This window comes from Clupea harengus, chromosome 6 (genome assembly GCF_900700415.2).
Source record: "Clupea harengus chromosome 6, Ch_v2.0.2, whole genome shotgun sequence".
Lineage (NCBI taxonomy): Eukaryota > Metazoa > Chordata > Actinopteri > Clupeiformes > Clupeidae > Clupea > Clupea harengus.
Genome location: NC_045157.1, coordinates 25,778,065 through 25,805,022, shown reverse-complemented (window position 1 = coordinate 25,805,022; position 26,958 = coordinate 25,778,065). Strand labels below are relative to the sequence as shown.

At 40.1% G+C, this 26,958-nt stretch overlaps 4 protein-coding genes across 17 annotated transcripts in view; 2 read left to right on the top strand and 2 right to left on the bottom strand.

Moving 5' to 3' along the window:
- Positions 1-13: 13 nt before the first annotated feature.
- Positions 14-9,304, bottom strand: atg13 (ATG13 autophagy related 13 homolog (S. cerevisiae)). Of its 4 annotated transcripts, none has more exons than XM_012814863.3 (18): positions 9,099-9,304; positions 8,416-8,496; positions 8,125-8,205; positions 7,921-8,040; positions 7,759-7,805; positions 7,049-7,189; positions 6,551-6,591; positions 6,279-6,387; positions 6,040-6,138; positions 5,670-5,760; positions 4,965-5,063; positions 4,303-4,395; positions 3,885-4,024; positions 3,484-3,604; positions 2,126-2,203; positions 1,751-1,864; positions 1,068-1,196; positions 14-962 (listed from the first exon to the last, which is right to left on the bottom strand). In XM_012814863.3, exons 2-18 carry the CDS (start codon positions 8,482-8,484, stop codon positions 885-887), a joined length of 1,650 nt encoding a protein of 549 aa, XP_012670317.1. In that variant the 5' UTR covers positions 8,485-8,496; positions 9,099-9,304; the 3' UTR covers positions 14-884. The 4 variants fall into 4 exon arrangements, with proteins under 4 accessions (XP_012670317.1, XP_031425428.1, XP_031425430.1 ...); XM_031569568.2 differs by having other exon boundaries at positions 6,291-6,387; XM_031569570.2 differs by lacking the exon at positions 4,965-5,063 and having other exon boundaries at positions 6,291-6,387.
- A 155-nt stretch (positions 9,305-9,459) lies between these two features.
- harbi1 (harbinger transposase derived 1) lies at positions 9,460-12,583 on the top strand. 2 transcript variants are annotated; one of them, XM_012814799.2, is made up of 3 exons: positions 9,460-9,568; positions 9,909-10,616; positions 10,827-12,583. In XM_012814799.2, the coding sequence occupies exons 2-3, from the start codon at positions 9,944-9,946 to the stop codon at positions 11,201-11,203; spliced, it is 1,050 nt and encodes a 349-aa protein (XP_012670253.1). In that variant the 5' UTR covers positions 9,460-9,568; positions 9,909-9,943; the 3' UTR covers positions 11,204-12,583. The 2 variants fall into 2 exon arrangements, with proteins under 2 accessions (XP_012670253.1, XP_031425431.1); XM_031569571.1 differs by having other exon boundaries at positions 9,470-9,559.
- Positions 12,584-13,525: 942 nt separating this feature from the next.
- On the top strand, positions 13,526-21,681 carry zgc:110699 (uncharacterized protein LOC325371 homolog). 5 transcript variants are annotated; one of them, XM_031569566.2, is made up of 7 exons: positions 13,536-13,899; positions 14,192-14,270; positions 14,448-14,504; positions 14,593-14,666; positions 14,763-14,931; positions 15,549-15,642; positions 20,575-21,681. In XM_031569566.2, exons 2-7 carry the CDS (start codon positions 14,192-14,194, stop codon positions 20,762-20,764), a joined length of 663 nt encoding a protein of 220 aa, XP_031425426.1. In that variant the 5' UTR covers positions 13,536-13,899; the 3' UTR covers positions 20,765-21,681. The 5 variants fall into 5 exon arrangements, with proteins under 5 accessions (XP_031425427.1, XP_031425424.1, XP_012670198.2 ...); XM_031569567.2 differs by lacking the exon at positions 14,192-14,270 and having other exon boundaries at positions 13,526-13,899; XM_031569564.2 differs by having other exon boundaries at positions 13,534-14,270.
- The window catches only part of phf21aa (PHD finger protein 21Aa), a 49,001-nt gene continuing 43,665 nt past the window's right edge, over positions 21,623-26,958 (bottom strand). For all 6 annotated transcript variants that reach the window (XM_031569562.2, XM_031569558.2, XM_031569560.2 and 3 more), the window contains one exon: positions 21,623-26,791. In XM_031569562.2, coding sequence (XP_031425422.1) covers positions 26,351-26,791 — 441 coding nt within the window. In that variant the 3' untranslated portion in view covers positions 21,623-26,350. The remainder of the gene's footprint in view (positions 26,792-26,958) is intronic.

The window sequence follows — 26,958 nt, the reverse complement described above, 5'->3', positions numbered from 1 at the left end:
GCAACAAACGATATGAAATAAAACAATTTATTACACATGTAACCTACATGCTATATTAACAAGTCAGAGAAGAGTCAGAGGAACTGTCTAGGTGAACACATTTAAGAATGCAAATTAAGATATCGTCTAAATAGATAGCCTATATCAATGTGTTCTTTTGCATCATGAAACGGTAAATGACGATTTACAAGAGTTGCGCAAAATCTGACAGACATTTGTGATTTCCCTTCCCTCTTAGATTAAATACAAAAGAGCGCAAAACATGAAAATGCCTTCAATGTTTTTGTCTCTGATTACAAAAGCAGGTTAGACAAGGACAATCACAAACTATTCCAAGCTCTTAGCAATGTAGTGTCCATTATAGGCATGAAGTGAAGTTTTGGACAGAAAGTCTTTTAACACATTGTCTATTTTTCACGAGTTTAAGTACAGCAAAGTCTACGGCTGGGGTTGCAGTAGTGTTTAGTGCAATGAATGAATACATCTTTTTCATATAATGACCAGATGTCTTAGAGAGGATGAATAAATACATCCATGTCATGTTTTTGATAATGTTGGAAAGGGTGAGACATAATGGTATTGATTTTCATTAAGAATCTCTGACACCAATTACCCTCATCAGGAATCTTTGTATTATCCTTTTACATTTAAACAAATATCTTTGTAAGTGATCAAGTCCATGTGACCTCACTGCTCACATTCATTGTTTCAGAAATATCTACAGATGTCTACAAAGTTATTGTTCAATTGCAGTTCTTGCATTATGTGACCGGAAATGGGGCAATTTTACAAAACCCTACTACACCATTTACAAATGACTAGTTTTTTGTTTTTGTTTTTGGCAGATTTGGAAGAGGAGCTGACAGAGAAGGACTATCCTGGTCCTACTGTAATGTTTCCACAAATGCATCAAATTCATCAATATTCTTTTCGTATATAGCCAGCTTCTCTGGAAGAGAGTCCTGAAATAAAAATAAATAAATATATTAATATATCAGTCACACAAGATGTAGAACAATACATGAAGATATTTTTGTATGGAAGCATTAAATGTAATCAGCTCTTACAAGATCTTCAGCCATGGATTGTGCACTGACATCGATGGAAAGACTAGCCAATTGTGGGGGGTTCTGGAACTCCCTGTAGAATGTTCCCAAGTCCATTGGCAGGAGGTCATCCTTGGAGAAAGCTGGCTTCTGGAGAGATAAAAGGGGCAGATCTATCATATCAAAGAAGCCAAAAGACTTCCATTAGACTGGGTTGCTCTGAATATAGACTGAAGGGGAAGAGAAATAAGAGATAGTTTAAGAGATATTGCAAGATCTTGTTTGACCTGAATAAATGTTTACTGGCACCAGGGATAAACATGTGTTTTTAATTGATCTTTTATGTTCATGGAATTAAAACTTTTCTTCGGCAGAGTTGCATAATTAAAACAATGCTTTACATAAGGGCATACTTGCTTCTCTTGTAGTCTAAATATCTGACTGAATTATATTTAAGGCTGAAGACAACTGAAAGTATGTTTTCTTGATCCCTTGATCATTTAAAAAAAATAGAGTGCTCCTTACCCCACCTCTGAACTACAAAAAAAACCTGCCTCATAACTCCACATCCACTTGTTAAAGTTCAGTGCTTGCATTAGATGTTGCATTAGAAATTTTCAACTGACCTATATTTAACTCCACATCAACATCGATCAATTAAGATTTTTTTTTTATAGTTTTATATGTAATGCAAGAGTGCTTACAAAATCCACCATGACAAAGTCCTCCTGCGCCTGCTCTCCAGTCTCACTGGAGCCCTGGGAATGCAGGCTGCCTTGAAGAGGAGACGATGTGTCTGGAGAATCTGGTGGGTGGACCTGGGGCAAGACCACATAATATAGCAACTCAATATGCATCTACTTTGATTCAGTAAAGTAAAAAAAAACATCAAAAATGACCAGAAAAACAGGAGTGACAGGGGGAGGTATCAGTCACATTAATTAACAGACTGGTTTTGGGGAGAGGGGGTGGTTAATGCAAAAAAGCCACTAGCTGTTCTTCACGAATCAGTAGGAAAACAATAGCGTATACACCCGAATTAGGCAAACAGGTTGTTTAAAGACTGGGAAAGGAGTTACCATGGGGTCATTCTCCTCCAGGTCATAGGCCCGGGGTGCAAAAGCTGCAAATGGTAAATCCAGACTGGCAGTTGTTATCTGGAATGCATAGAAAAGTCATTTTTTTTGTCAGTGGATGTTACTGTTATGTGTAGACGGAAACTGTTGGAACCCTTTTGTTATTGTTCTGAATGTTCTGAATGTTGTTATTGAGCAGCAAAGCTGTAAGGCACAAAACCTGTAGTGTAGGTTCCTATTTCCTCCCACATATCTGCATGATAACTGTTCAAACAGACAGCAGAGCTAGTTTAGATGTCATTTATAGACCTAGACAATACCATTTGCCAGACACAAGCCATTGGAATTAAAACTGGCCCACATTAGCTGAATGAGTAACAGAGCAGTCAACAGAATACATTTTGGAGATAACATAAGGTTGCTCATGTGACCACTGCTCCATGAAAGAGATGAATGAAGAACAACACTAATGGTATGGCATAGCGCTCCCTTCACTTTCTGGCTGAAGACAACTTTATTCTTGCCTAAATGGTATGTGTGGTTAATGAGACCACTGTGATGTTTTCTAGCAAATTAACACAGGGAGAAGTAAAGTAAAGTAAGCTCTTCGCAGTGGATCACAAACCTCTCAGTCACTACCTCACATAGTGGGTTCAACCCCTCATGATTGGCTTTGCAAAAACCAAATTCTACCCATTAGTGGACTCTGCCTGAGAAGATATGGGGTCTTCTATGGAGACAGCTGTCAAAAATGTTGATTGAGGGTGTGTATACCTGTCTGGTTTCTCGAAAAGTTAAATTACAGCCACACAAACTAAACAAGTGAAACTGCCCTCAAACACTCCATATTCAGCAAATACTGAGATAAAAAAATATCCTTGTCCTTGTTTTCATAGTTCCTCATGCTACTCTATCTGTTCAGCCCAGCTGACGCAAATCACATCAACCGGCATGGCAACATGTACAGATAAAGTCCAAGCTGGTCAAACTTTCCATGCAATACAATAACTGAGTGGCAACAACACGGCATGCATAAAGGCTGCATCCAAGCTCATCTAAGCCAGACAATCTTGAGATAGAACATAAAATTGGATAGGTAGAATGGTCCTCTGAAAAGGTCGGCAAAATGTCACGAAATTATCCATGAAATTTCATAAAACTTTTTCACAAACATTTTTTGGGCCAGTGAGCACATCAACCTGCTAAGAACAACCCACTGTACAAAACGTTTAGTGCGGCCTGCCAGTTATGACTACATTTTTAAATACATCATTTCTAAAACGTAGACACATAATTAAATACAAATCCAAGGTTTGGGAGAACATGCAGGTGTGTGATAGAACAGGGATTCTTGTTAGCACCTGTGTTGTGGGCTTGTTGACAAAGGCTCCCACTTTGCGTGTGAATGTGGTCTCCAAGGTGTCTGCTAGACCGGCACTCTTCTGTTCACTGCTCCTGGAGCATGTCTCTGCATCCTCTCCACTGCAAAATACAACAGCACACAGACATGAGCATCCTCTCCACTGCAAAATACAACAGCACACAGACATGAGCATCCTCTCCACTGCAAAATACAACAGCACACAGACATGAGCATCCTCTCCACTGCAAAATACTGGATATCACTGATCTTTCGGAAAAACATGGCAGAGTAAAGAAGTGAAAGCACAATAAAGCTTGTTCCATAGGCTCATGCAGACACATAGAATTCCCCCACATGTAAAGAATGATTTATAGCATGTTGTGGGGAGTTAGCAACCACCTGCTTGAAGGGGTGGCAGGGATGTGGTGGGCCGTGTCATGAGCGGGGCAGGAGGGCATCCGGCCGTGCTCTGCCTGGGCTCCGTGATAGGGCTGCATGGGCACCTGGGGAACTCCACCCTCCTTTCCAGGTACTGCCATCTAAGAAGGAGGCAGACTGATACAGTCAAATCATCACAGGTGAGCATTGTTACACAGTCCTCAAATTGCTGGAATGTTGTGTATCGGATGGACAAACATTAAAAAGCTGATCTCAGACTTAAATGTCATTAGTATACTTTGCTGATGGGCGACAGGGTGAACGATTCTGCAGTGACTGCTGCCATTTTGCTGTCGTTGGCTTTGAGGGATGCCATCGACTATAGAGAGCAGCAGACTGGACACAGACATGCCCTCTGGCTCTGGTCTCGCAGGGTTACCTGGTGAGGATGGGCACCACCACAGGTGGCAGGGTTACAAAGGTCGGCCGCTCCCAAAGCAGGAGGCTGGTAGGAAAGTCGAGAGCTGTAGAGCTGTAGAGATGAAGGACAACAGATGAAGAAAAGAGCCAAGAAGAAAGAGAAAGACAGGTATATGTAAAGATCACAAAATTGTGGCAGGCAAAAGTACGCAACATATGACAAACATAATAAAGAACATAAGGTTGTTAGAAATGAGGAATAGTGACAAAACAAAGGGTAGCAAAGCTTGATAGAAAGGGAGGGTAAAGCAGATGTTATTAAGTGAACAGTGACTGGGGTGACAGACAGAAGGGGAAGGCGGTTCAGGGTTCAGGGTTAGGGACTTCTGGAGTAATAACAGAAGGGGAAGGCAGTTTAGGGTTCAGGGTTAAGGACTTCTGGAGGAATAACAAATAACTATTGTAATTAGTTTGTTTTCCCTTCCTATACGTCGAGGTGGAAAACAAAACCTCTTGTGTGAAAAATGAAATGCAGCCAGACAGGCATCTTTACAAAACTAGCTATGTGGCTGCTACTCAGATTAGCATGTCATGACAGGAGGCCATGGGGGGCGGGGTTCAATAAAGAACCCAGGACTATGTAGTTGAGCTGGGAACCCTGGGGCCACCTGTGGAACTCACTTGGTGCGAAAAGGCCAAGCCCATCAGCGGGACCTTCAGAGTGTTCACCAGAACTGGCTTAGGCGTCTTTAAATGGGCCTTACTTACAGTGACCACACACTACGGTACAAAGAAGCACAGACGTACAGAGAGAAAGGGAAACAAGAGAGGAAGAGGGGGCGAAAAACAGAAATGAACACACCACTTACAGTAAAAGAGAGTGAGGAGGGACAACACTAAATATGGTGGATTGGTAAAAAGCCACATCAAGAATTCTATCCCTAAAACCCAGTAAGACGAAGGCTGAATACCAAAACACCAAACTTAAGGGACACACACAATACACAAGACAGGTCATAACATGTACACTGAATGGGTATGAGGTTATGAGAGCAAAAGCACCCTGCACAATGCTACTACACAACAACATGGAATATTCAGAAAATTAAAATAATCAAAATGTGGAAAAAAATGTCTGATTTGATCAGAAAGAAAGATGAAGGGAGGGGATGTTTGAAAAGTTCATTCCAAAATGAGAACAGGCGACTACTTGGTCAAGTAGCAGGTGTAGCGGAGAGAATAGGCGACTACTTGGTCAGGTAGCAGGTGTAGCGGAGAGAATAGGCGACTACTTGGTCAAGTAGTAGGTGTAGCGGAGAGAATAGGCGACTACTTGGTCAGGTAGCATGTATGAGAGGCTCAGAGGCTGGGCTGCCCAGGGCTTACCTGAGAGGGTGGAGAGGTGGAGAAAGATGTGGTGCACACCTCCTGGGAATCCTCTACTCCTGCATAACCTCCTTCCTCCTCCCCGGGAGCCCTGAAAGCAGAGAAATAAGACACATCTCCAGCAGAGCCCTTGCACTATATCAGAAACAGATTATGGAATGATCAATCTAAAGCCTTTGGACTGAAAATAGATGGTGTTCTTCCCTTAATAGACTGTTAACAGTTCATTTGAATACGTTTGTATACTGCACCAAACACGTGTTCTGTGTCATGTATGTAGCCATCATGTGTTAAAGCAATAAAGGAATGGATCCATCATTCTGGACGTAAAACACCACAGGAAACAAGGTTACTGGATAATAGCGCTCACCTGTAGTTGCATGGATGCATGTGGCCAACGTTTCCAAAGGGACGCTCGACAAAGTGATCGATGATAATGCCCATGATGGGGGCCGTTCTTTCAAACTGCCTATGATTTTAAGACAGTATAGAGAGAGGGTACAAATGAGGAGTGTAAGTGTAATAATATTTATAATAATAATAATAATAATAATAATAATAATAATGAATGATTAAAAGAGAAAGTGATTAAACATGCAGGGCACATACGAGTCTCTGCACCTTGTAGACATAAAGGCCAGGTTAGTCCTATAGGCACAAGACAGGGTGATTGTGCCTATGGGTGTGCCCACGACCCCCACACGGACCGTTTGGAATCCTGTACCAAGAAGTAGAAAGACTTAACAGAAACTCATATTGGTCCAATATTTATGGGGGAAAAGTTTAACGATAATATACACCTTCAGGTGCTTCTGTAAGCACATACTTTGCTTCAAAATCAAGTGTTACATTTTGCCTGAAGACAGACCCCAGAACATTACCTTCTCCAAGTCCTGCCAATTGAACCTCCCCAAAATATATCCTGGGAAAAAATTTAAAAAAAAATGCAATATTGTGAATAATACTGTAATCACTGTAATTCTATTAAAACTGTAAAATCAATTTCCAACAGAAGCTATCAATTCAAACTGGGTCAACTCATATACAGGTCCACTGCATGACCAATGGCAGTTCCAGCATTTGATTCCTGTAGTTCCTCATCTCCCTCGGTCTTGTTTGACAGTATTCTTTACATTCTCTGATTTGTTTTGTGGAGTTTGGTATCTTTCTTATCCTGCTATATATTGACTATTAATATTTCCATGCAAATGAAAATACAACAAATATGTTGAGTTAATGACAACACTACCAAGACTTTCTGCAGCAGACGTCATTCCTAACTACAAACTAACTATATCACCACTACTACATCACGTACTGATTGAGTCAGATGTTGTTCCATTTTGGGAATCTCAGACAAGAAAGATGCAAGCACATACCTGTATAAAATGACATAGTCATGGCCTTGCTTTCGAGACAACTTATAGGCTGGGGTCACCCTTGTGATAGCCAGCAGTGACTTCAGGAGTAATGAAAGGCGATTATAAACAGTGTAAGAGACTTTGATGTCTTTGTCACACCTGTAAAGAGAAACATCAAAAGCTTTAATGACATGCAAGACTTAAGGTCCTGGACAGCACATACTCATTGACGGAACTATGCATTTGGCATTGTGACAGTAAATTCTGCAGCAGAATGTCTAATTAAGTTTTTCAACCTCAATACCTGTAAAGAAACTGTAGAAAATTACAATTTCATCCATTTTATTTTAATTCAATTATTTCATTTTTCTACAGAAACAGAAACTTAAACTACACAAACAATCATTTTCTACAGTTTCCTTATGGTAATTGAGGTAAACAGACAGGTCCATCTCTGTAGGGATCCTTTCCTTGTTGTCAGACACTTATGAGCCTGTCAGTGGCGAAAACAAGCGTTTTACTTTGACACAGATGCGTGCCCCATGGGATTACATTGTATAGCCGTTTTGCAGTTGCCAGTTCACATACGTTTTACCTAAAGACTTTCTGTCTTTGTGTGTGTGTGTGTGTGTGTGTGTGTGTGTGTGTGTGTGTGTGTGTGTGTGTGTGTGTGTGTGTGTGTGTATTGTCCATTTCAGTTTTTGAGAATGCAACTTGTAAAACCTTACTTTTCGTTCATTTCAAGACACCATGTCTCAAGTTCCATGGAATCCCCCTACAAAAGATTTGATAAATCAGTTTCTTGCACTGGTGAGGTATTCAAGGCAATTGTGAAAATATGCAAATGCATATGTATATGATGGGTAAAGCAAGCTATTACATAAACTTACCTCTGAAGTCTTGAGTGAGATTTCCACACACATGGAGCGCCCAATGCTGGGTAGCTGTCCAGCCAAAGCTTTCTTGGCTTCATGAGTCACTTCAGGAATATCTTTGATGGCTAAATTGAACTAAAATTGATTGAAGATGAATTACTACTTAATGCTTGTATAGACAAGAAACAAGGAAGCTCCAAAAAAATAACAAGGAATTACCCAGTCTGAGCCAGTGGGTGAAGATGATGAGCGCGTGCATATTTTCTCTCCGAGACGAGATTGAACGATGACCTGCACAGTCTAAAATCATAAAAAGACATCAGTCAGGACTGCTGGAAGGAGCACGGTGATACAATGAATAAATAAATCATAACGTTATTCTCATTCTATTTCCAGAGGCGTGGTTGCCAGTCAGGTTTCTCTCTTTACAACTCCAGCTTTCTGTTTGCAAATTTTCATGTACACTTATTGACATTAAAACAGGCATTAACTGACAAACTGTATTAATACCTTCAATGCAAAGAATTTAATGAATTTGTCCAGGTCCTTTTTGTCCTGTGAGCTCAGATCGTTGTCCATTACGGCATGTGGCTGGATGAAGCAATGTACCACAATAACATTACACACATTGACGTTAGACAGCTAGCGATAACCATGAACATATGACGTATTAACCGGTCAGAGCTACATTTAATCAAAATATGCAACCGCTGTGACAGACCAGGTATAAAGAATAAAAGCTAACAATGTGAAAATACTAAACATTTAAACTGATATTAAACCATGTCACATAAAAAAACTACTGCGTATAAGGCTAACAGCTACCCAAAAGGGGCTTCAGTTAGCTTATCGTTTCTGATTCGGAAGCTATCTAAATAGCTTCCAGAGCCCAGGCTTTCGTCATGTAAATATCTTTATTGTGTATATATATTTATGGTAAACTCCGAGAAATGGATTGGCTTACATCAGCATCTGATTCTATTGTTGGTCATTTAAAATTAAGTGAACCACCAAACCCAGAAGACTGAATTAGCTAGCTAACAAAAGGCACTACTTGATCCAGCTAGCTAACAGTAGTTACAGTAGTAGTCGTACTCTGCTTGCTAATAACGCTAACAACAATGTAGCTAGGCTAGGCTAGACTGCTGCCTGTAGACGTGACGTTAGCATTTTAGCTAAGCCAGACTACTTACAGATCATCACCCATTTGATATTCACGACATATACTGAAGTATCCGGCACGGTAAACGTTATACTGCAATGTTCGATATGTCCAGCAGATCTGATGAGACGTCTACATGCAACTAATAACTAGGTCACGTCGCTAACACACCAAGAGCAGACAACAGCTCCATATTTTCTGTTTGTTTTCATTTGGTACGTAGTCTACACTGTCATTTTGCAATCCGCACATTCACAACTTCTCTTGAAGTTTACATTTTTTAATGAAAATCTCTTAAATGTATGAGTATGCAAAACATTACTACATAAATATGTTGTAAGTAGCACATTTTTATTTGAACTTGATATTTTAGATAAGGTACGTATGTAGATGTAATATTGAAAGTGCGGATGTGAACTGAAAACACGAAAATATTGCAGCTCAAACACGTTTGTGGTGCTAAACACACTTTAAACACCACCGATGGATTTGGTAAGGAACGTAAGTGTACAATATATCATCTCTGTTTTTACCCAGTTTCATTTACTGTATGTGGCAATAAGCAGGAATTGGTTTCGTTATGTGAAAAATCCCGTTGCCTTGTTGCTACTGTAACCTATCACGTTAGATTAGCTATAGCTACCTGATAACCTAGTTTTCAATGGAGGATGAATCATTGTTGAGTTTCTAGCAGGTTAAGCAAGGATAATTTATACACTGCACGTTTACATTCAGTTTATTATTAGTGTTATATTCCACAACTATAGACTTTTGAGGATTTTATGGTGATGTCTTTGTGAATCAGGTACAGAGCGACTCACTGCCTTTTTTACTTTCACAGGTACTTTAAATATACCTTGGAATTAACATTCATCAATGATGGCAATACCAATAGCAATACTAGATTGTGATTTATTGCTTCATGGGAGAGGACACAAAACACTGGACAGATTTGACATAGAGACTGTTTCGGACGAATTCCTGTTGACAACATTTGGTTTTCCACGAGAGTTCATTTACTATTTAGTCGAACTTTTGCGGGACAGCCTGACACGACGCACACAGAGATCAAGAGCCATCAGTCCGGATGTACAGATCCTGGCTGCTCTGGGATTTTACACATCGGGGTCTTTTCAGAGCAAGATGGGAGATGCTATAGGCATCAGCCAGGCCTCCATGAGTCGTTGTGTTACAAACGTTACCAAGGCATTGATTGAGAAGTCAGCAGAATTCATTGGTTTTACCAGAGATGATTCCACCAAACAGCAGTCCAAAGAGGAGTTTTACAGGGTAGCTGGAATACCTAATGTTATAGGTGTAGTAGACTGTGCTCATATAGCCATCAAAGCACCCAATGCTGAAGACTCATCTTATGTTAATAAGAAAGGCTTTCATTCAATTAACTGTCAGATTGTTTGCGATGCAAGGGGGCTTTTACAATACGCTGAGACACATTGGCCCGGGAGCCTGCAGGATGAATTGATATTTAAACAGTCTTCTCTCTGGAAGTATTTTGAAGAGCAAGAGAAGCATGAAGGCTGGTTATTAGGTAAGGCATTCCTTTTAGCTTTGTTCTGTTTCTTCCCCCAGTTTGTCAACCATTTTAACAAATATGCTAATTTGAATAAATGATTCCAGCTATACACCACACACTTCAGTGACTCAACAATGAGAGCTGGTTGTTGTTTTTGTACTGGTCACTTACCAAAATGTCTTTTTAAAAAAAAAAAAAAAGCCTAATTATTGTTATGTATTTTAGGGGATACCTGCTACCCACTGAAGAAATGGTTAATGACACCTGTTCAGAACCCAGAGACTCCTGCTGATTATCGCTACAACCTTGCCCACACATCCACACATGAGATTGTAGATCGCACCTTCAGAGCCATACAGACGCGGTTCCGCTGTCTCGACGGCTCTAAGGGCTACCTGCAGTACTCACCTGACAAGTGTGCTAACATAATCTTGGCCTGCTGTGTTCTGCACAATGTCTCACTTCAGTCAGGACTGGATGCTTGGACCTTTGAGAGGACAGAGGCTAAAGACCAGTCTGATGAAGTAACTGAACACCCAGACACCGTGGACTCCGAGGCACACAGAATACGTCAGGAGCTCATTCTCAATCACTTCAGCTAAACATGGTATTCTTTGCAAAGATCAAACTAAAGACTGTTCTTGCATTTGATGGTGATAATATGAATGGTTTGTTCACTGTGAAATGAAAACTGGGTCACCATCGATTCAGCCTCATGCCAGAAACCAGCAGAGTGTTGCACTGTGGTAGGGAATGGGTTTACTAATCAGGTTGTCATGGAAGGTCCTTTCTATGCAATAATAGGCAGTAGTACAACAGGTGTACAGTACTCATCTTCTGAGGCCAGTGGTGTGAATCGCTAATCTCAAATTAAAGACAGAAGTGTGCATTTATCACTGCAGAAATCAAGCCACACAACAATCCAAATTCCCATCAATTTTGTATATAAGAATTTACAGTCATATTTAGTTGATTTTTTTTGCACATCAAAAAATCATGATGAGTTCACCACAAATACATAGGCCTATTTAATGCTCACACATGTCTGAGACACCTCTTGTACATGTTTGGTACAGAAGAATAAAGAATTCAAGTGGCTCCCACCAGCGTGGTACTTGTTGACTTAGAAAAGTTCTTTGAATTAACCATGTATCTCGTGTGTGGGATACACTCTTGGGTGGATTTGGAGGTCAGCAGTGGTATATCAGCAAAAGTAGTGAGTTTCCAGTTCTGTTTTCAAATAATCTAACAATAACGAACCTCTGAAGAACAGATAATAACTTTGTTGGTGGCTACATTGGAAACTGCTATTGTTTTGTACCGTTCGCCTCTGGGTAAAGATCTCTACCACTGGCTATTGGAAGATAGTGACGGAATTTCAGAATTTGGGATTTACATGTAAGACGAGGTGCAAGGACTCCACCAGGACAGCAACTTATAACATTTTGCACAAATACAAGAAACTCAATATGCCTGAAAAGAAGAAATAATCAGTTTAAAGTTTGCTTGTAGTTAGGAACACATTTGGTCCAAAAAGTGTATTGTTTTCATGTTTAACTTTTAATCCTTTATATTGAGGGCTGTCATACAACATGCATGTCACTCAATTTACAGTTTGGGGATTAGTTAAGGCTTACTTTTATCCTGGATATAAATAAAGAACACTAACCCAGTCTACAAGTGTTTTATATTACACATAATAACTACATATTCATGAACATACATGTTCAAACAACAAAATGGCCTCATCATTGTTTTTTACATTCCAGAGAAAAGCCTTTTAGCAGCTTCAAAGTGTTATGATAGGCACTTCATATTTAATATTTCAATAAATTCATTATAGTTTAATATTGAATACTTTCTTGTAATCACTTATTTTATCCATTCTTTTAATTATGTTTTTATGGTCGATGTATTACAAGTTTTATTTTTCGTTGTGTGATTTAGTCGTTAAACAAAAGAAATAAACAAAATAAAATGTTCTCTTGTTTAATTTCACTATAGAATATGGCAGTTAGTGTCATCTTCTATACTATCCTTAGCAACTATATTAAAAAATGTGGAGATGGCAGGATTTATAACATAACATGTAACAATATAGTCTTTTTTTCCATTCCTTCACACATTTCCACTGTATGTATTCGTACCTTGATTCTCTTAAATAGTTTGTGTGTGAATCACTGCTGAGTGACATTGAATATGATGGGATGAACTCGTTACTCTAGTGATGAAAACTGAGCAGGAAAGATATCTGAGCAGTGTCATGTAAATAACCGTTGCTGTGTTGTTATAGTGTGAGAGGGTTCAAATACAGCTATTTAGCATTTTCGTAAATGTTTAGATATGGTAAAAAGGTTGCTAAATCATGAATATATGGATGGACCAGTTTAAAGATAATTGATAATAAAACTGGTGAATAGCCCAAAAAAAACACACTGATAGTAAATACTGGGTACAATCCAAGCCTTATCTGAACTCTAAACCCAAGAGTAGCATGTCATAGTAGTTGTAAACTAGAGCTGAAATGTATTCTGTTTGAAAAGACATAATGAATCAACGTGTAGAGACTGTAGCCAGACAAAGATCACCGGGCCTGTAGGGTTTTTGTCATTTTAATCAAGGACATCCCTGTGTTCTCACGCAGCGGGCAGGTGGTTATGGGCACAGTTGTCATAAATACATCATCTTTAAAGAATGGGTAAAAACATGCCAGAATTTTGGAAATGATGAAACCTATGAAAACAGTACTGAGAATCAACAAATTGTATAATCAGCATTGTTTTAAAAATGATAAAATGAATGGAGAAACCCTCATGAAAACCTTCAAGAGTTTAAGGGTTCTGAAAGCTGTTTATGGAGAAATGCCTTGTTTGACTCGTGTGTCTATGCTGATATTGGGCTTCCACCGATGATCCTAGCTGTCTACAATGTGCAGCATGCTTCGCTGTCATCAACAATAAATCAGCTGACTCTTTAATGAGATTTGGAATGGGTCTCACAAAAGGGCGAAATAATTTGAAGTTGAAAGAACTGGATGTGACGAATAGTCAGAGGGTGGGATAACAGCACAGGAGACCTGGGGAAGAATAGTCATTTGTCCACACACACACACACACACACACACGACAAAAACATCGTGCGCCTAAGAATGGTTACAGTAGACAATGGCGCAGAAGTGAAGCTTTTGTATCACTGATTGTATCACTCTCTAGTAAAATTCTGCACGGAGCTGGGCTTGTCTGCCGCACTATAGCGTTGTTGTTAATGTGATAAATGCGCGCGAGTCTCTCCTGGAGCGGTAAGTGGATGCATTTTAATAATTTGATTGGCTTCAACGGAAATATTGATCTCATACGATTTTACTAAATTTGTTTAATGAACAAAGTTAGACCAGATCTATTAGACTACCACAAATAAGCAGCTATGACGTTTTGAACCACACATGGTTAAAAAAAAGGTTAATTTAGGTTACATAACTTGACTGCATGGCACTCAATAAGTTTATGGAAATTGAAACACATGACTGTAAGTAGATGTAGGCTAGCTTGTTTGAAAATAGTGTTATGCTGTTGGCTTTAATATACTTGAAGATGACTGACTCTGGAGCTGCCAGAAAAATGACAAGAGCTAAGTTGGTGGTTCTTGGACGTGACAACTGCGGAAAGACGGGTAATAACGGGGTGCACAAGAAGAGTTCACAGCAAAATAAATTGTTTCTGTGTAGTGTGTTGTCTGTCATTGTAAACCAATGTTGTCTATTTAGTCGTGTGTTGCTGGAAAGTATTTCAGATAGGCCTGTTTTTTTTCTGTGGGTCTCTGCTTACCGTCTTCTTTGTTTAACTAAAGCACTGTGTGTCAGATTCATCACCAAGCGGTTCATTGGAGAATACGACCATAAAAAGGGTAAGGAAAACAGTCTTTGGGAATACATTACCTGGGACTAAGTGTCCATATAAGGTTATTGACAGTTTTTGTCTGTTTTCCCAATCAGAGGTGACATATGGATGCCGGAAAGTAGTTGACAAAGAAGCTATTGATCTAGAAATACTAGATACAGTAAACAAGGTATTATATTATGTTATATCCTTCAATATAGTGACTTTTGAAATTCAAGAGGTCACATCAATAGTCAATTGTCATTTGTTTTACTCATTAATTCAGTTTTTTTCCTATCCATTGTGGGAGTGTGTGGGTCCAGCTGCAAACTCTTTGGAGAGCTCCATCAAATGGGGAGATGGATTCCTTATCATGTACTCTGTCACAGACCGCAGCAGCTTTGAGTCAGTCTCACGTCTGAAGAGGCTCATAGACCATGGGAAACAGACTCTGGGTAACTGACACCAACCTCCCTCTCTCTACTTTATAATATTATGCTAGACTAGAGAGAAGCAGTTCATTCAAGATATCCTCATAATGCCCAAAGAAAACAAATCACAGTAATAGTAGAAACATTAGTGTGGATATATCATGAATTTGGTTACAGGTGTGTGCCATTGTTGAATACAAGATGTTATCGGAAAATAACCTGTCCATTTGGCATCTTATCAAGATTATTTTATCCAGTGATGTTATACTTGTGGGCACAGACATGTTTTTGTTGTTGGTGGTAAGGTCCAGTCATTTCAGCAGGATTCAGGATTAGCATGGTTCCTGGTTGACTCTTTACATCATTCTTTATTAAGAGGGGTATGTGCAGAATTTGTCTGTGCTCAGTTGTCATTTTAACAACTGTCTGTTTTACCTCAAGAGTTCCTACTGAAGCAGGTACATTAAACAGAGCTGCTGTGTGCGTGTGTGTGTGTGTATGTGTGTGTGTGTGTGTGTGTGTGTGTGTGTGTGGGTGAGAGAGAGAGAGAGAGAGAGAGAGAGAGAGAGAGAGAGAGAGAGAGAGAGAGATGAAAGGCATGAAAAGTAAATCTCTGTCCATTGTCATTTTTCTGTTGGCAGGAATCCCCACTGTGATTGTTGCTAACAAGTGTGACATAGAAAATGGACGAGTAGTACGGACAGAAGAAGGACAGGCTTTGGCCGCTGATCTAAGGTCACTACATTGTTCAGTTCCCCCTCAAATCATTGGGCCCACTAGACACTGCTGTGAAGCACTCGCATGCTGAATCAGGTTTCAATAATATAGTTTTCTGCTTCCATTCACTTTATGTGCTGTGCAATGTAAATAGTTTACTTAAAAAAGTCAAAGTGATTGCCTTGCCTGTGTAAATGTACTAATTTGGTTTCAGTAAAATAGAGTAGGAATTGTATGTTATAATGAATGATTTTCACCAGTGTAACTGACTTGAACTTGAGTTTAAAAAACTCAAACAAATCCTTATCATTCACATGAAAATCTAGTTTAGACATGCTTTCCATGTACTTTGGAGAAGTCAAAATTACGGTACCAAGTAACTTTTTTCAAGTTGGATTATCTAAACAAACACTAACTATAATTCAGAATTATTTCCAGATAAATAACAGTACTGGATAATATTTGCAGCTAAATACAACAAAACTATTTTAGTTTTCGATACACATTGTAAAACCTGGCAAGTTAGTTCAACTGTTTTGAAACTGATAGCCTTAAACCATAAATGTATTTACCCAAAAATGTAAGCATGGAAATTGTTTTGATTTGAGTAAGAAGTTCAAGTATTTATTGTGGCAACCACTTTTGTTTTTGTAGTTATCCATACTTTTTATTTTGCCAGGCAAGGTCAATAATCCACATTCTTAAAGAAATCACACATTGATCCTTACTAGAACTTAATTTAAACTATAGCAGGTAGCTAAGCAATGGTAGAGGCTATACATAGTTGTCATGTTTTTGTGTGATTTATATTGTGAGCGAAGCGATGATGCCAAACACCATCCAGCAGATTATTATGCACAACACATCATACACGTGGATAGGAGTTCAAGTTATGGTCTACGACTACGGACCACATGCCGTGTGATTCCTGTTGGACAATACATGGGGCTTCCAAACATATGCAGCATATCACACAACTCATAAATGTGTTGGTACATCATATCTCTGAAGTAAGACTTACATGTATCTACTTCATACAAATGTTACTATTTAAGTGAGCCAAAGTATGGAAGGTAGTACTGTTTTGAACTACCATTTAAAAACACCATTACCTTCGATAGCAGGTAAGAAACAGATGAATCATAATGATAAGCACTAAGTGACACCATCAAGTGCACTGATTGACATAATAATCAATTTCGCATGGAGCACACAGGAAGACGTTTTCCTGTTTTTCAAAAAATCTTAGATTTTGCCAATGGGCTTCTCATAAGGGTAATCCTAACCATATGCTCTCAAAATCACTTACACAGTGATCAGCTCAGAAGCTGAATACCATGCACACATCTTGAGAAGAAAGAAAAATTAAACATTAGAACACACTTGCAATATTGCTTATGATGTCGCCATTACTTGTTTCTGGTTAAGTCAGAAAAACCCCAGAAACATCAGGGACAAAATAGCACTAGCATTCATAGAGAGAAGTGTAGATATATGTAAGGGACAATGTATAGTCCACTAGTCATTCTTCTAAAATAAACCCTGACGGGGATATAGAGATAAGTATTTGTAACAAACTGCAATTATATCACCTAGTACTTATAAGTTACTCAAGTTTACTCAAAGACAGAGTTATTTCTTCAACAATCTGCTAAACGTCCAATCCCTGCTCCACCAGCAGAGGGTGGCAGCTCAGACACACAAATTCAGATTCTGACTGCTCTTCATAGTTTAGCTCAGAGGAGGAACCAATTTTAGGCTCGTCATTCCTCCTCTTCATCATCCCTACCTCCAGGTCAGTAATGCGTTCCTCCACCTCGGCCTCAGTGCCATGCTGGGGAGGATGCCACAGATGACGCTCTTATGCTATCTCTTTTTGCTCCCCACTCCCTGGTTGATACTGTACATCAATCAGAAGGGGGAAGCCACTGGGCGGATCCCCATTCAGATACTGCAGAGGTGAATGAGGGATCAGCAGAGGTGGGGGTAGTTCCCATTAATACTCTTGCCACTAGAGCACTTAGTGCAGCAAAACTTGTAGGTCCCCCATGTCTGACCCAGTCCCTGTGGGAGGTGTCTGGGAGGACATATCTCAGACTAATCCCCCATTCCAGTGCATTCCAGTGCATTCCAGTGACAGATGATTATGCTTCAGTGCTAAGGGACAGCGTGGAGAACACATCTCAAAAGACTCAGTTCAGTGCAGGCTGTAGACTGTTGGCTAATGCCTGTTACCCTGAACTGGACAGGGTGATATGCCACCAGTAGGACAGGCAATAGCTTCATGGACACCGCAAGGGTCAGCCCATGTTTCTGCTGATCCTCACTGCCCAAGGAAAGAGAGTGCTAAAAACGACTGCCTGATTTCACGTTTGTTTACTGCTGCTGTGCATACGGCTCGAATGCGCAACACTTTGGCTATACTTCTGATGGCTTTGGCTATACTCCTGGCGGCTTTGGCTATACTCCTGGGGGCTTTGGTTATACTCCTGGGGGCTTTGGTTATACTCCTGGGGGCTTTGGCTATACTTCTGGCGGCTTTGGCTTCTGATGACTTCTGAACTGATGAAATTGCCAGTAACGCTTGATCAAGTCTTTCCTCCAGGTTATCAGGATGTACTGGATAGGGCTGAGCACTCTACTGCAATAAGGGAAATGAGGGCTTGCCGCAATCTAACTTGACTTGACTTTCAAACAAAGGTTTAGGCTAAAAGCTACAGTAGCCTGTCTGGGCTAGACATGTGGGTCGGGGCCCCACTAGTGTTCAGGAACAGAGCTTTTGTGCCCACGTTCAGAATTATGCCACCAACCCCCAGAGGTCTACTCAGTCCTGAGGGGGAGGTCAACAGAAGAGGTCAGGCAGGGGTGAACATATTGAACTCGAAGAAGAGCAATCTGCCACCTCGACAACAGGGGAACTTTCTTGGTCTCCCCAGTGAATGTACGTCTCACTCCTCTGAGGATAGATGGTTTGGAGAAAGTGAATGTACGTCTCACTCCTCTGAGGATAGATAGTTTGGAGAAAGTGTTAAGTCACTTCCAAACCTCCAAAGGGAAGCTTGTGAACCAGGGGGGAACGAAGTCACTACGCTGACTCCAGGTGGCAAGGGAGCTACTGTTGTTGTGACCCAAATCTGGGCTCGATACGGGGTAGTCCAGCCCAGGTCAATCTTTGGATATCCATGGAAACTATCCATTACCTGGACTGGTGCTACGTCATGGGTCAGGGTGGCAGTTTGGGCCAAGGTGCTCTCACAAGAATGGCAGACAGGCTACATAGATCTGCTGGCCTCCAGATGGTCATTACATAGTTCTGCTGGTTGCTCCATGCCTCTGCGGAGTTCGTCTCTCAACAGTTAGACAAGACTGTCTGCAAGACATTTAGCAATGCTAGAGCTCCATCTACGCGAGCTAATTACTCCCTAAGGTGGAGAATCTTTTCAGACTGGTGGTTGGGCATGAATGCTGACCCAGTAGCCTGTTCTAGGCCGCTTGTCCTTCCTGTGGTCTCAGTTGGACCAAGGCAAGGGAGTCAGTACAATTAGAGTTTATGTCTCAGCCATTTCAGTGTTTCATGGGGGAACAGATGGCCTGCCACTGGGTCGGCATCGTTTAGTGTGTCAGTTTCTGAAGGGAGCCCGCCGCTTATGTCCAAGCCATACCTTGCAGGTTGTATTGAAGTGTCTCACTAAGGCCTTATATGAGCCTTTGCTAACGTAGACTTGAAAGCTCTGTCTCTCAAGACAGCTTTACTTGTGGCTCTCTGCTCTGCTAAATGGGTTGGAGAGGTGTGTGCTCTCTCTGTTAGTGAGGATTGTTTATGGAGGAGGGCAGACGGCACAAGGGTGTTATTTGGGCCTAACCATGCTTAATACCCAGTCCATCAATCAGGTACTTGAGATGGGTTCGTTTCAATCCTCTTCCTTCTCGCAGGCAGAGTGAGAGGAGTTGCTCATCCAGTGTCCAATTAGGGCATTGTGTACCTGTGCCCTAACTGTGAGAGAGACTCATACTCAGCCTCTAAGGAACTCTCATTCTTAGCTTTTTGTCTGCTTTTGTAAGGCAAAACTAGGTTGTCTTGGCACATTGGTTGGTTGATGTAATTTCCTATGCTTATGTGGAACAGAGGGTTCCAGCTTCTATAGGGATAAGAGCCCACTCAATCAGAGGTGCAGCTACCTCATGGACTGCACTGAAGGGAGCTCCCTTGGGAGACATTTGTGCTGCAGCATCATGGTCCACACCATGTACATTTGAGTTAATGTAACCTGTTCAACACCAGTAAGCACTGCTGTTCTGTTGCCTAGCGAGGTTTGGACAATTTCTTCTGTTCCTCACGACCCTTTTGGTATGAGCCATCCTATTCAGACCGTAGTGACGTTTGAAATAGGTCGTAAGTTATGAATCTAACTATGGATCTGTGACACTGAAGGATGACTGTCACTATTCGTGTTGTTCTGAGGTGTTCAAGGTCATAGGACTAGCCGCGAGTTAACCATGCTTTTATAGTGTGGAAGTTCTACTTCCTGGGGTTATGGTCATGACTTTGTTTACAAGGTCTTGAGAGTTGGCGGAACAAAGGTTATCATTCTATTTAGACCATAGTGACAGTCATCCTTCGGTCTCACTGATCCATAGTTACATTCATAACTGTAGAAAGTGAGAATTTGTGAGAAATCCCAAACGGCTTGTATTTGTACAATATTCAGGTAAAAACGTGCTGTAAATGACTCTGTATCCACGATGCATTGTAAAACAACATCTAAATGAGTAAATTGTGTTTTATTCTCTGTTGAAGTAATTATAACTTGTGTTAAGTCAACAAATTTGTTTAATTTGAAGTCACTATTAGTATTTACAGTGTGGTTTATTGTCATCCCCCTACACAACTCTGCATCAGTGATAACTTTGACTTTTGTGAAGCTACAGGTGTCTCAATGTTCCATGCAGATGCAGCTTCTTTGAGTTGTCTGTGGCAGAGAGCGCCGTCGCTGTGGAGACGGCCGTGTGGCAGCTGATTCGAGAGGTTCGTGTGGAGTTCAACAAACACCTACTTGCCATGGATAAACGTTCACGTATGCTACAGATGAGGCATGCACTCAAGAATAAGCTCACACGCAGCAAGACCATGCAGTGGTGACCTCAGGAGACACAAGATGAAGACATTTCACGTTTTGTCTGAGAGGAACCGCATAGAAAGAGGGAATGGGGAATATTGCTGCGGATTGCTGAGAAGGCCTCCTTCTCTCTGGAGAGCGGTTCAGTTTTCAGGCGGCATTACTGACAGACGTCTCGGAGACTGTGTGGGTGCAGCTAAACCATTATTAAGTGCATCTTTAAAAATATCCAACTGCAACATAAGAATACTCCAGCTGCTCTGTTACCTGAATGTAAGGGGTTGGCAGAGCAGCTGCTTTCAAAATATATAATTTTCTACTCAAAATAAATTAACAGTAATCCTACTCAGTATATTTGTTGGAGTGGAGCATCATAGCTGTGACATTGCTCATGATTTGATCATCAATGACTGTGCCGTCTTTCCATTTTGAATTGCCGGTTATCAAATTACTATACGGCAGTATACTGTTCTCCCATATTGCTTTCATCAGTTTTGTATTAAGTTATGAATGAGTAGGTGTCAATTATATAAACATACATTTAACTTGCAATACAGCCTTTGAGCTGAAGTCTGTACAGATTTGAATTATGATATGATCTTTGTTCCAGTTATTATCTGAAATTCAGGTCCATATTTCAAATGATGAGGATGTTTGTCTTTAAATCCTAGAATAACAATTCTATGATTACAGAACTTAATTAAATATTACAATTACATATTTCAAAATGTAATGTTTCCTTTATTGCTATATATTATGTTATTACTGCTATTGTGCTTCAAAAACTATATTTTTCTGTGATGAGTACAGTACGACCACATTAGATATAAAACCAGTCCATGTGAAATGTGTGCAGAGGGTAGTCAAATAAGAGCACAAAGTGTCACTTTGTCATTTTAATTGCAAAAATGGTAAAATAAATAAATACAAATTGATCAAATGCTCCTAAAATCCCCTCTTCTTTTGATGCTCTGCTAGAACGTCAGGTAAACACTGCATTCAAATAATTTATCACAACAGAGGCTCAAATACATGAAAGAGGTAAAGAAACTCACAAACATCTGGTATAACACAGGATGACAACAGAACGTGACAAAGGGTTGATAACATATACGTTGTGAAAACAAAAAGTGATAGTATTTCAAACCCCATGAAAAATACAATTAACTTTTTTTACAAGAGAATATGTAGATTGTGTCATAAATAATTTCCAAAGTTTGCAGCACATCAAGCATACCTCTTCTTGTTTTTGTATCTCTACGCCAAACAAAGAACCTAAGAGGAAGTACCAGAACTTTACCATACCATAAAGAACTCTTACCACAACATCCAATGGGAGGAGGTAATCAATATTACCAAAAAGTCTTGATATGAATGCTGTTGGTGCAGAATAAAGGTCACAGTTGTGTTTAGATTACTTATGAGAAAAAAACAGTTCAATAAACAACATATGTTGCAGATTGTAATGCACTGTTGTGAATAGGGAAGAAAACAGACAACATACAGTGGGTCAGAATCATCTGTTGACCTACTAGTTTACAGCAAGTACACAGCTCAATTTAAATGGTTTATCTCCATCAACTTCCTCTAAACAGGGCGTCAAAGTGTGTTTGATATGGAACTGGCAGGAACATATATACCACAATAACAAAACTGAATTGTTTGCCCCACTCTTGCTTTTAATTTAAACCTGAAGATAAAAGTATTTTGTTTTATTTAAGACACATAAAGAGCCATATGTTCAACTACTTGTGTTAACACTGTTAACCCCGTTTTCATTCAACCAAAAAATTCAGAATTGTTTTCCTGATTTAGCACTGCACCCTAATTTCTGTATTCATTAGGCAAGGTCTGGGTATCTGTTCCAGTTATTATTCTGCAACTGAGGCAACTCCATTTCAATAGAATAGTCAAGGTACAATTAGTCTTTTCTTCCCTGTTTCAGTATAATGAATAATCCATAAATAATTGTGGGCACTTCTTTCATTTACAACACAATCTTTGCAGCCATAGAAAATAAAAAATAAAACCATTGCAAGCTGTCATTTGATCAAATATTATTACTATTATTTTGCTGGTGCATATTCATGTGAGACTGAATGGGCATGGACATATTCTTTGGGTATGCTGGGTAAGGGGACAATATATACTTCTTCATTTCAATGGTGCACTTCACCATATAAGTCTGTTTAACAAATATCTGACGAATAACATTCATAATAGTACTTGCCTTGAGACATGACATGAAATAGACTTTGCATGACTGTAAACTCCACAATAGTCAATGTTTAATGTGTCATATTAATATACTACATATTATATTAAGGTCCTGGTGGTGGCTTTTTTTTGTTTTGCTATGTTCACGTCACTATGTCTTCAAAAATTGGTCTCAAATAAGTCACATACTATCTTATTCAGAGGTACCAGTGCTTTGACATTGCAGCACATGGAGAAGCAAAGCTGAAATGCACACTGACCAATCCTGGCATTTGCAGGCGGAAATCAATAAAAATACCGAAATAAATACATACATAAAAAAATATGAAAGCCCAAAGCTGACAACAGCCCTGAAATATCTTGCATACCAATGATATTTTGAAGATATCTCTTTTGATTTTGTTTGTCCACTTTTAACTTTTTAAACTGTTTGAATTATTCCCCTTGGCTTCAACTAACCAACACTAATTCTGACAGGGTCATAGAAATTGTTATCTGCAAGTTTTATTTTTGTTTCAACTCCGATCAAACTGGAAACATAATAACAGTTCTCAGAACAATTATTCTACAAGGGATTGTAAATACTGTGGTCTTACTTCTGTAATAAATAAAAAGGGTACAAAAGGAGAAATAAAGCAACTGTTCTGAAAATAATATAATAATACTAATAAGGTTTTAAAAGTGCTGTAGTATATTTACAAATAAAGTTGTGGTAAGACAGAATTAAAAAGTAATGTGGCTTATCTGTAACTGTTCAATGTAATATTCTCTTGATCACACCCAGGACTGACACATAGAGCACTCAAAAATCAAGCACAGAACACATATTTAGGCACTGACCCCACACTATACTTCATCATTAGACAAAAGCAGGCAGTCCCCATGCCCACCCCTCCCCTCCCCCGATGATCATCTGTATTCTAAGCAAAGGAGGATTATTTTGATGAAGAGATACACCATACACAAACATTCTTTAAGACAATGAAAAGTAAAGACCAACAATACATGAACCAAAACACACCACTTTTGGAAAACAAATGATGAAGACTATTTCTTAAGGCAGTCGCAATAAAAGAGATGACTAATGCTACCAAGGCCAAAAAGAATGGGTGAGCACGGCAGTGTGCACATAGAAAATACAAGACAGAACACATGAAAACAACACTGGTCCTCACTCGTGCTTGCCTGCTGACCTTTGACCTTTGAGATGAGTATCATATTGCCCCATCAGGACAACATGAGTACACTTTTGTGCTCTCTAGTACACATAGTCATTTGTCTTTCATTAAGGAGAAGACACATGGAGATGATGGAGAAGGTCATGAGGGAAACCACCAGCAGTGACCTTTACATAAGACAAACAGGCGAATCAAGAACAAATGTCATTAACAAAGAATTCATTACAAATTGAATTTTTAGGCTCTGGTAGTCCAGTGTTCACCACACCATTTTGAATCATGATGTGGTGGTCATAGGCCCCAGATGAGAGACCAGGAGTTTGGGTTTTATCCAGGTGCACTAAAGATAATATGGGAATATACAAAACAATACTCCAAATTGAGTACTGCACCAGCATATTATTTTGTCACACTTGTGCTTATAGGGATCCTAATCGCTCTTTCAGAGATAAGATACCACTGCAACTGAGAAACCAAAACAACAAAGAAAGCCCTTAAGATGCTACGTCAGTGTTAACGACATCTGACCAATATTGATTTAATAATAAATTTGAGATCAGTGTGCATAATGTGGAAATGTAGGAAGTTCAATGGGACAGTTTTCTATTTGTCACCATATGCTAGCTAGGACAACACAGAATATCGCTGACTGCAGTTGGCAAATCCAAACTGTCACATCTATAGTAACCATAGTGATTTCACCTCTCTTATAGCTGTACTCTCTGATAGTTTTTCTCTGCAGCTCACTTCTTCTTCACTCCTGGGGTCAAGTCTTAAAGAAGTTGTACCTGTTACAGATGTTCTTGGTTATGCACATGTAACTTTAGGTACATTATGTTTACAACTTAAGAAGACATTTCCCTGCTATATTTGGATTCAGAAACATTTGGCAGTTGAGAATTCAACAAATTATATGCAAAGTTAATCTTAAAAAAATAAAGAAAATATATTTACAGAATGTTTCCAGTCCTAACACTTAAATTAGAAATCATTGTTTTATGAAACAGAAATGCACTTGTAAATATTTGTACCTTAACATTTCAGCACTAGGAAGACCTGAATATTTTCCCCCACATATTATGTAAAAAATAATAAATCATTGTTCTCTCTTTACCTATAACTTCAAATGTTTGCGCAAAAGCCTAGAGCCTAGAGTGCCCCTCTCCAAAACAGAATGATGAACTAAACCTGCTCATCCTTCAGTGAAAGCTGCACTGGGACAATCTGCTCTTTGCTTAGCAGTCGGGTGTGAGCTGGACAAGCGCCTGAGATGAGATCTGCACAAATGTACAGCATCCAAATCATCTTCACCTGTCAATTCGTGTCACCTCTTGTACCCATGCAGTTCCACTGCCTTGAGAGCACCTTCTACAACATTTCCTGTCATCAGTGCTTTACAACGGAAAAGAGATGAGCAAATGAATCCAAACCAAGGCCAGAATGAAGTCCACTGGCACGTGACCACACAAATCCAAAACACTGACCGAGAGCTAACCATGGCATGTATCTGAAGTACACAGACCACTGCTGCAGGTTCAGAATCCCACTAGCCCTCAGATTATTGGGATGGGGGTCACTTTCAGCAGACTTGGAATATGAGTGTTTGGGGAGGTTGTCATGACCACTAAATGTAGGAGGAACAGGACATGTATGGCGACTCAGTGGTAAGAATCACAAATGCTTGCAAGAGCATCACAGTAACGAAAGGAACAGGAGACAAACACTGAAGAGTAGCTTGCTTCATGACTGCTCCAGAGCTGTGGTTTTGGTTTCAGAATGGTGGAGAGAGGTTGGTGAAGAGCCTCTTTAGATGGGCATTTAGATATCTCTCACCAATCACTTCTTGCGGAACTGCAGACCAATACACCCTAAGGAACCATCCCCCATAAAGAGGCGCTACGGCGACTGTTGCAGGCACACATTGGTGTGATGTTTTTAAACCTTTATTACTATTATTATTACTATCATTGTTCGTTAGAGTCATTATGATCATCCTTTACACTGATGTTCTTAGACCTTGAATTGGCATACTGCTGGTACTGGACAAAACCCTCTGTTTCCTGACTGGCAGTCAGGAAACTCATCCTCAGAGACATTTCAATGACAGATGAAAAAAAGAAACTGTACTTTGATTGGCAACTTTGGACACCTTATAAAGGTGCTGAATGGGTTTCCCAGACGGGTATTTCACAGATGTCCATAAATGGCGGGGTGTTATTTGGCTCCCTCCACGTGTATGGGGGGCATTGCCTGGGGCTGAGGGGGCTCAGGGGCTGTGCTGAGGTTACTGCTGTTGCCAGTGCTGTTGTTGAGATCCTCCTGCTCCTCCTGTGCCTCCTGCTCCTCTGGCTCCTCCTGCTCCTCCTGCGCCTCCTGCTCCTCTGGCTCCACCGTCTCATCTGTGTCATTACTCTTTGAGTTGTCCTTGCTGTTATTGTTGTCATTGATGTTATCAGTGAGGCTCCCACAGTCTGTGTGCTTGGAGCTGGGATGGTCTGTCTCACCGTTAGCAATGCCATTGGGGTTGGATGGTGCATCAGGAAGGGGCGGGAGGCAGAGGCCTTGGATGAGGCGTACCAGACCCTTGACTTTCTCCAGAGACACGTGCATGTCCTTTTGTCGAGCAAGCACTGTGTTCTTGGTCTCCATGCATTTCTTTTGGGAAAGGTCAGAGGCAGAGCTTACTCACAAATAGGGCACAAAGTTACTGTCTGTCTGGTAATGGATTGTACGGCCTTTCAAGAGCACTGACATATTAAAAATAGACAAATACTAGACAAAAATAGCATGTCCTAGTGTTTACCTAGTTTGTCTGTGCAAAT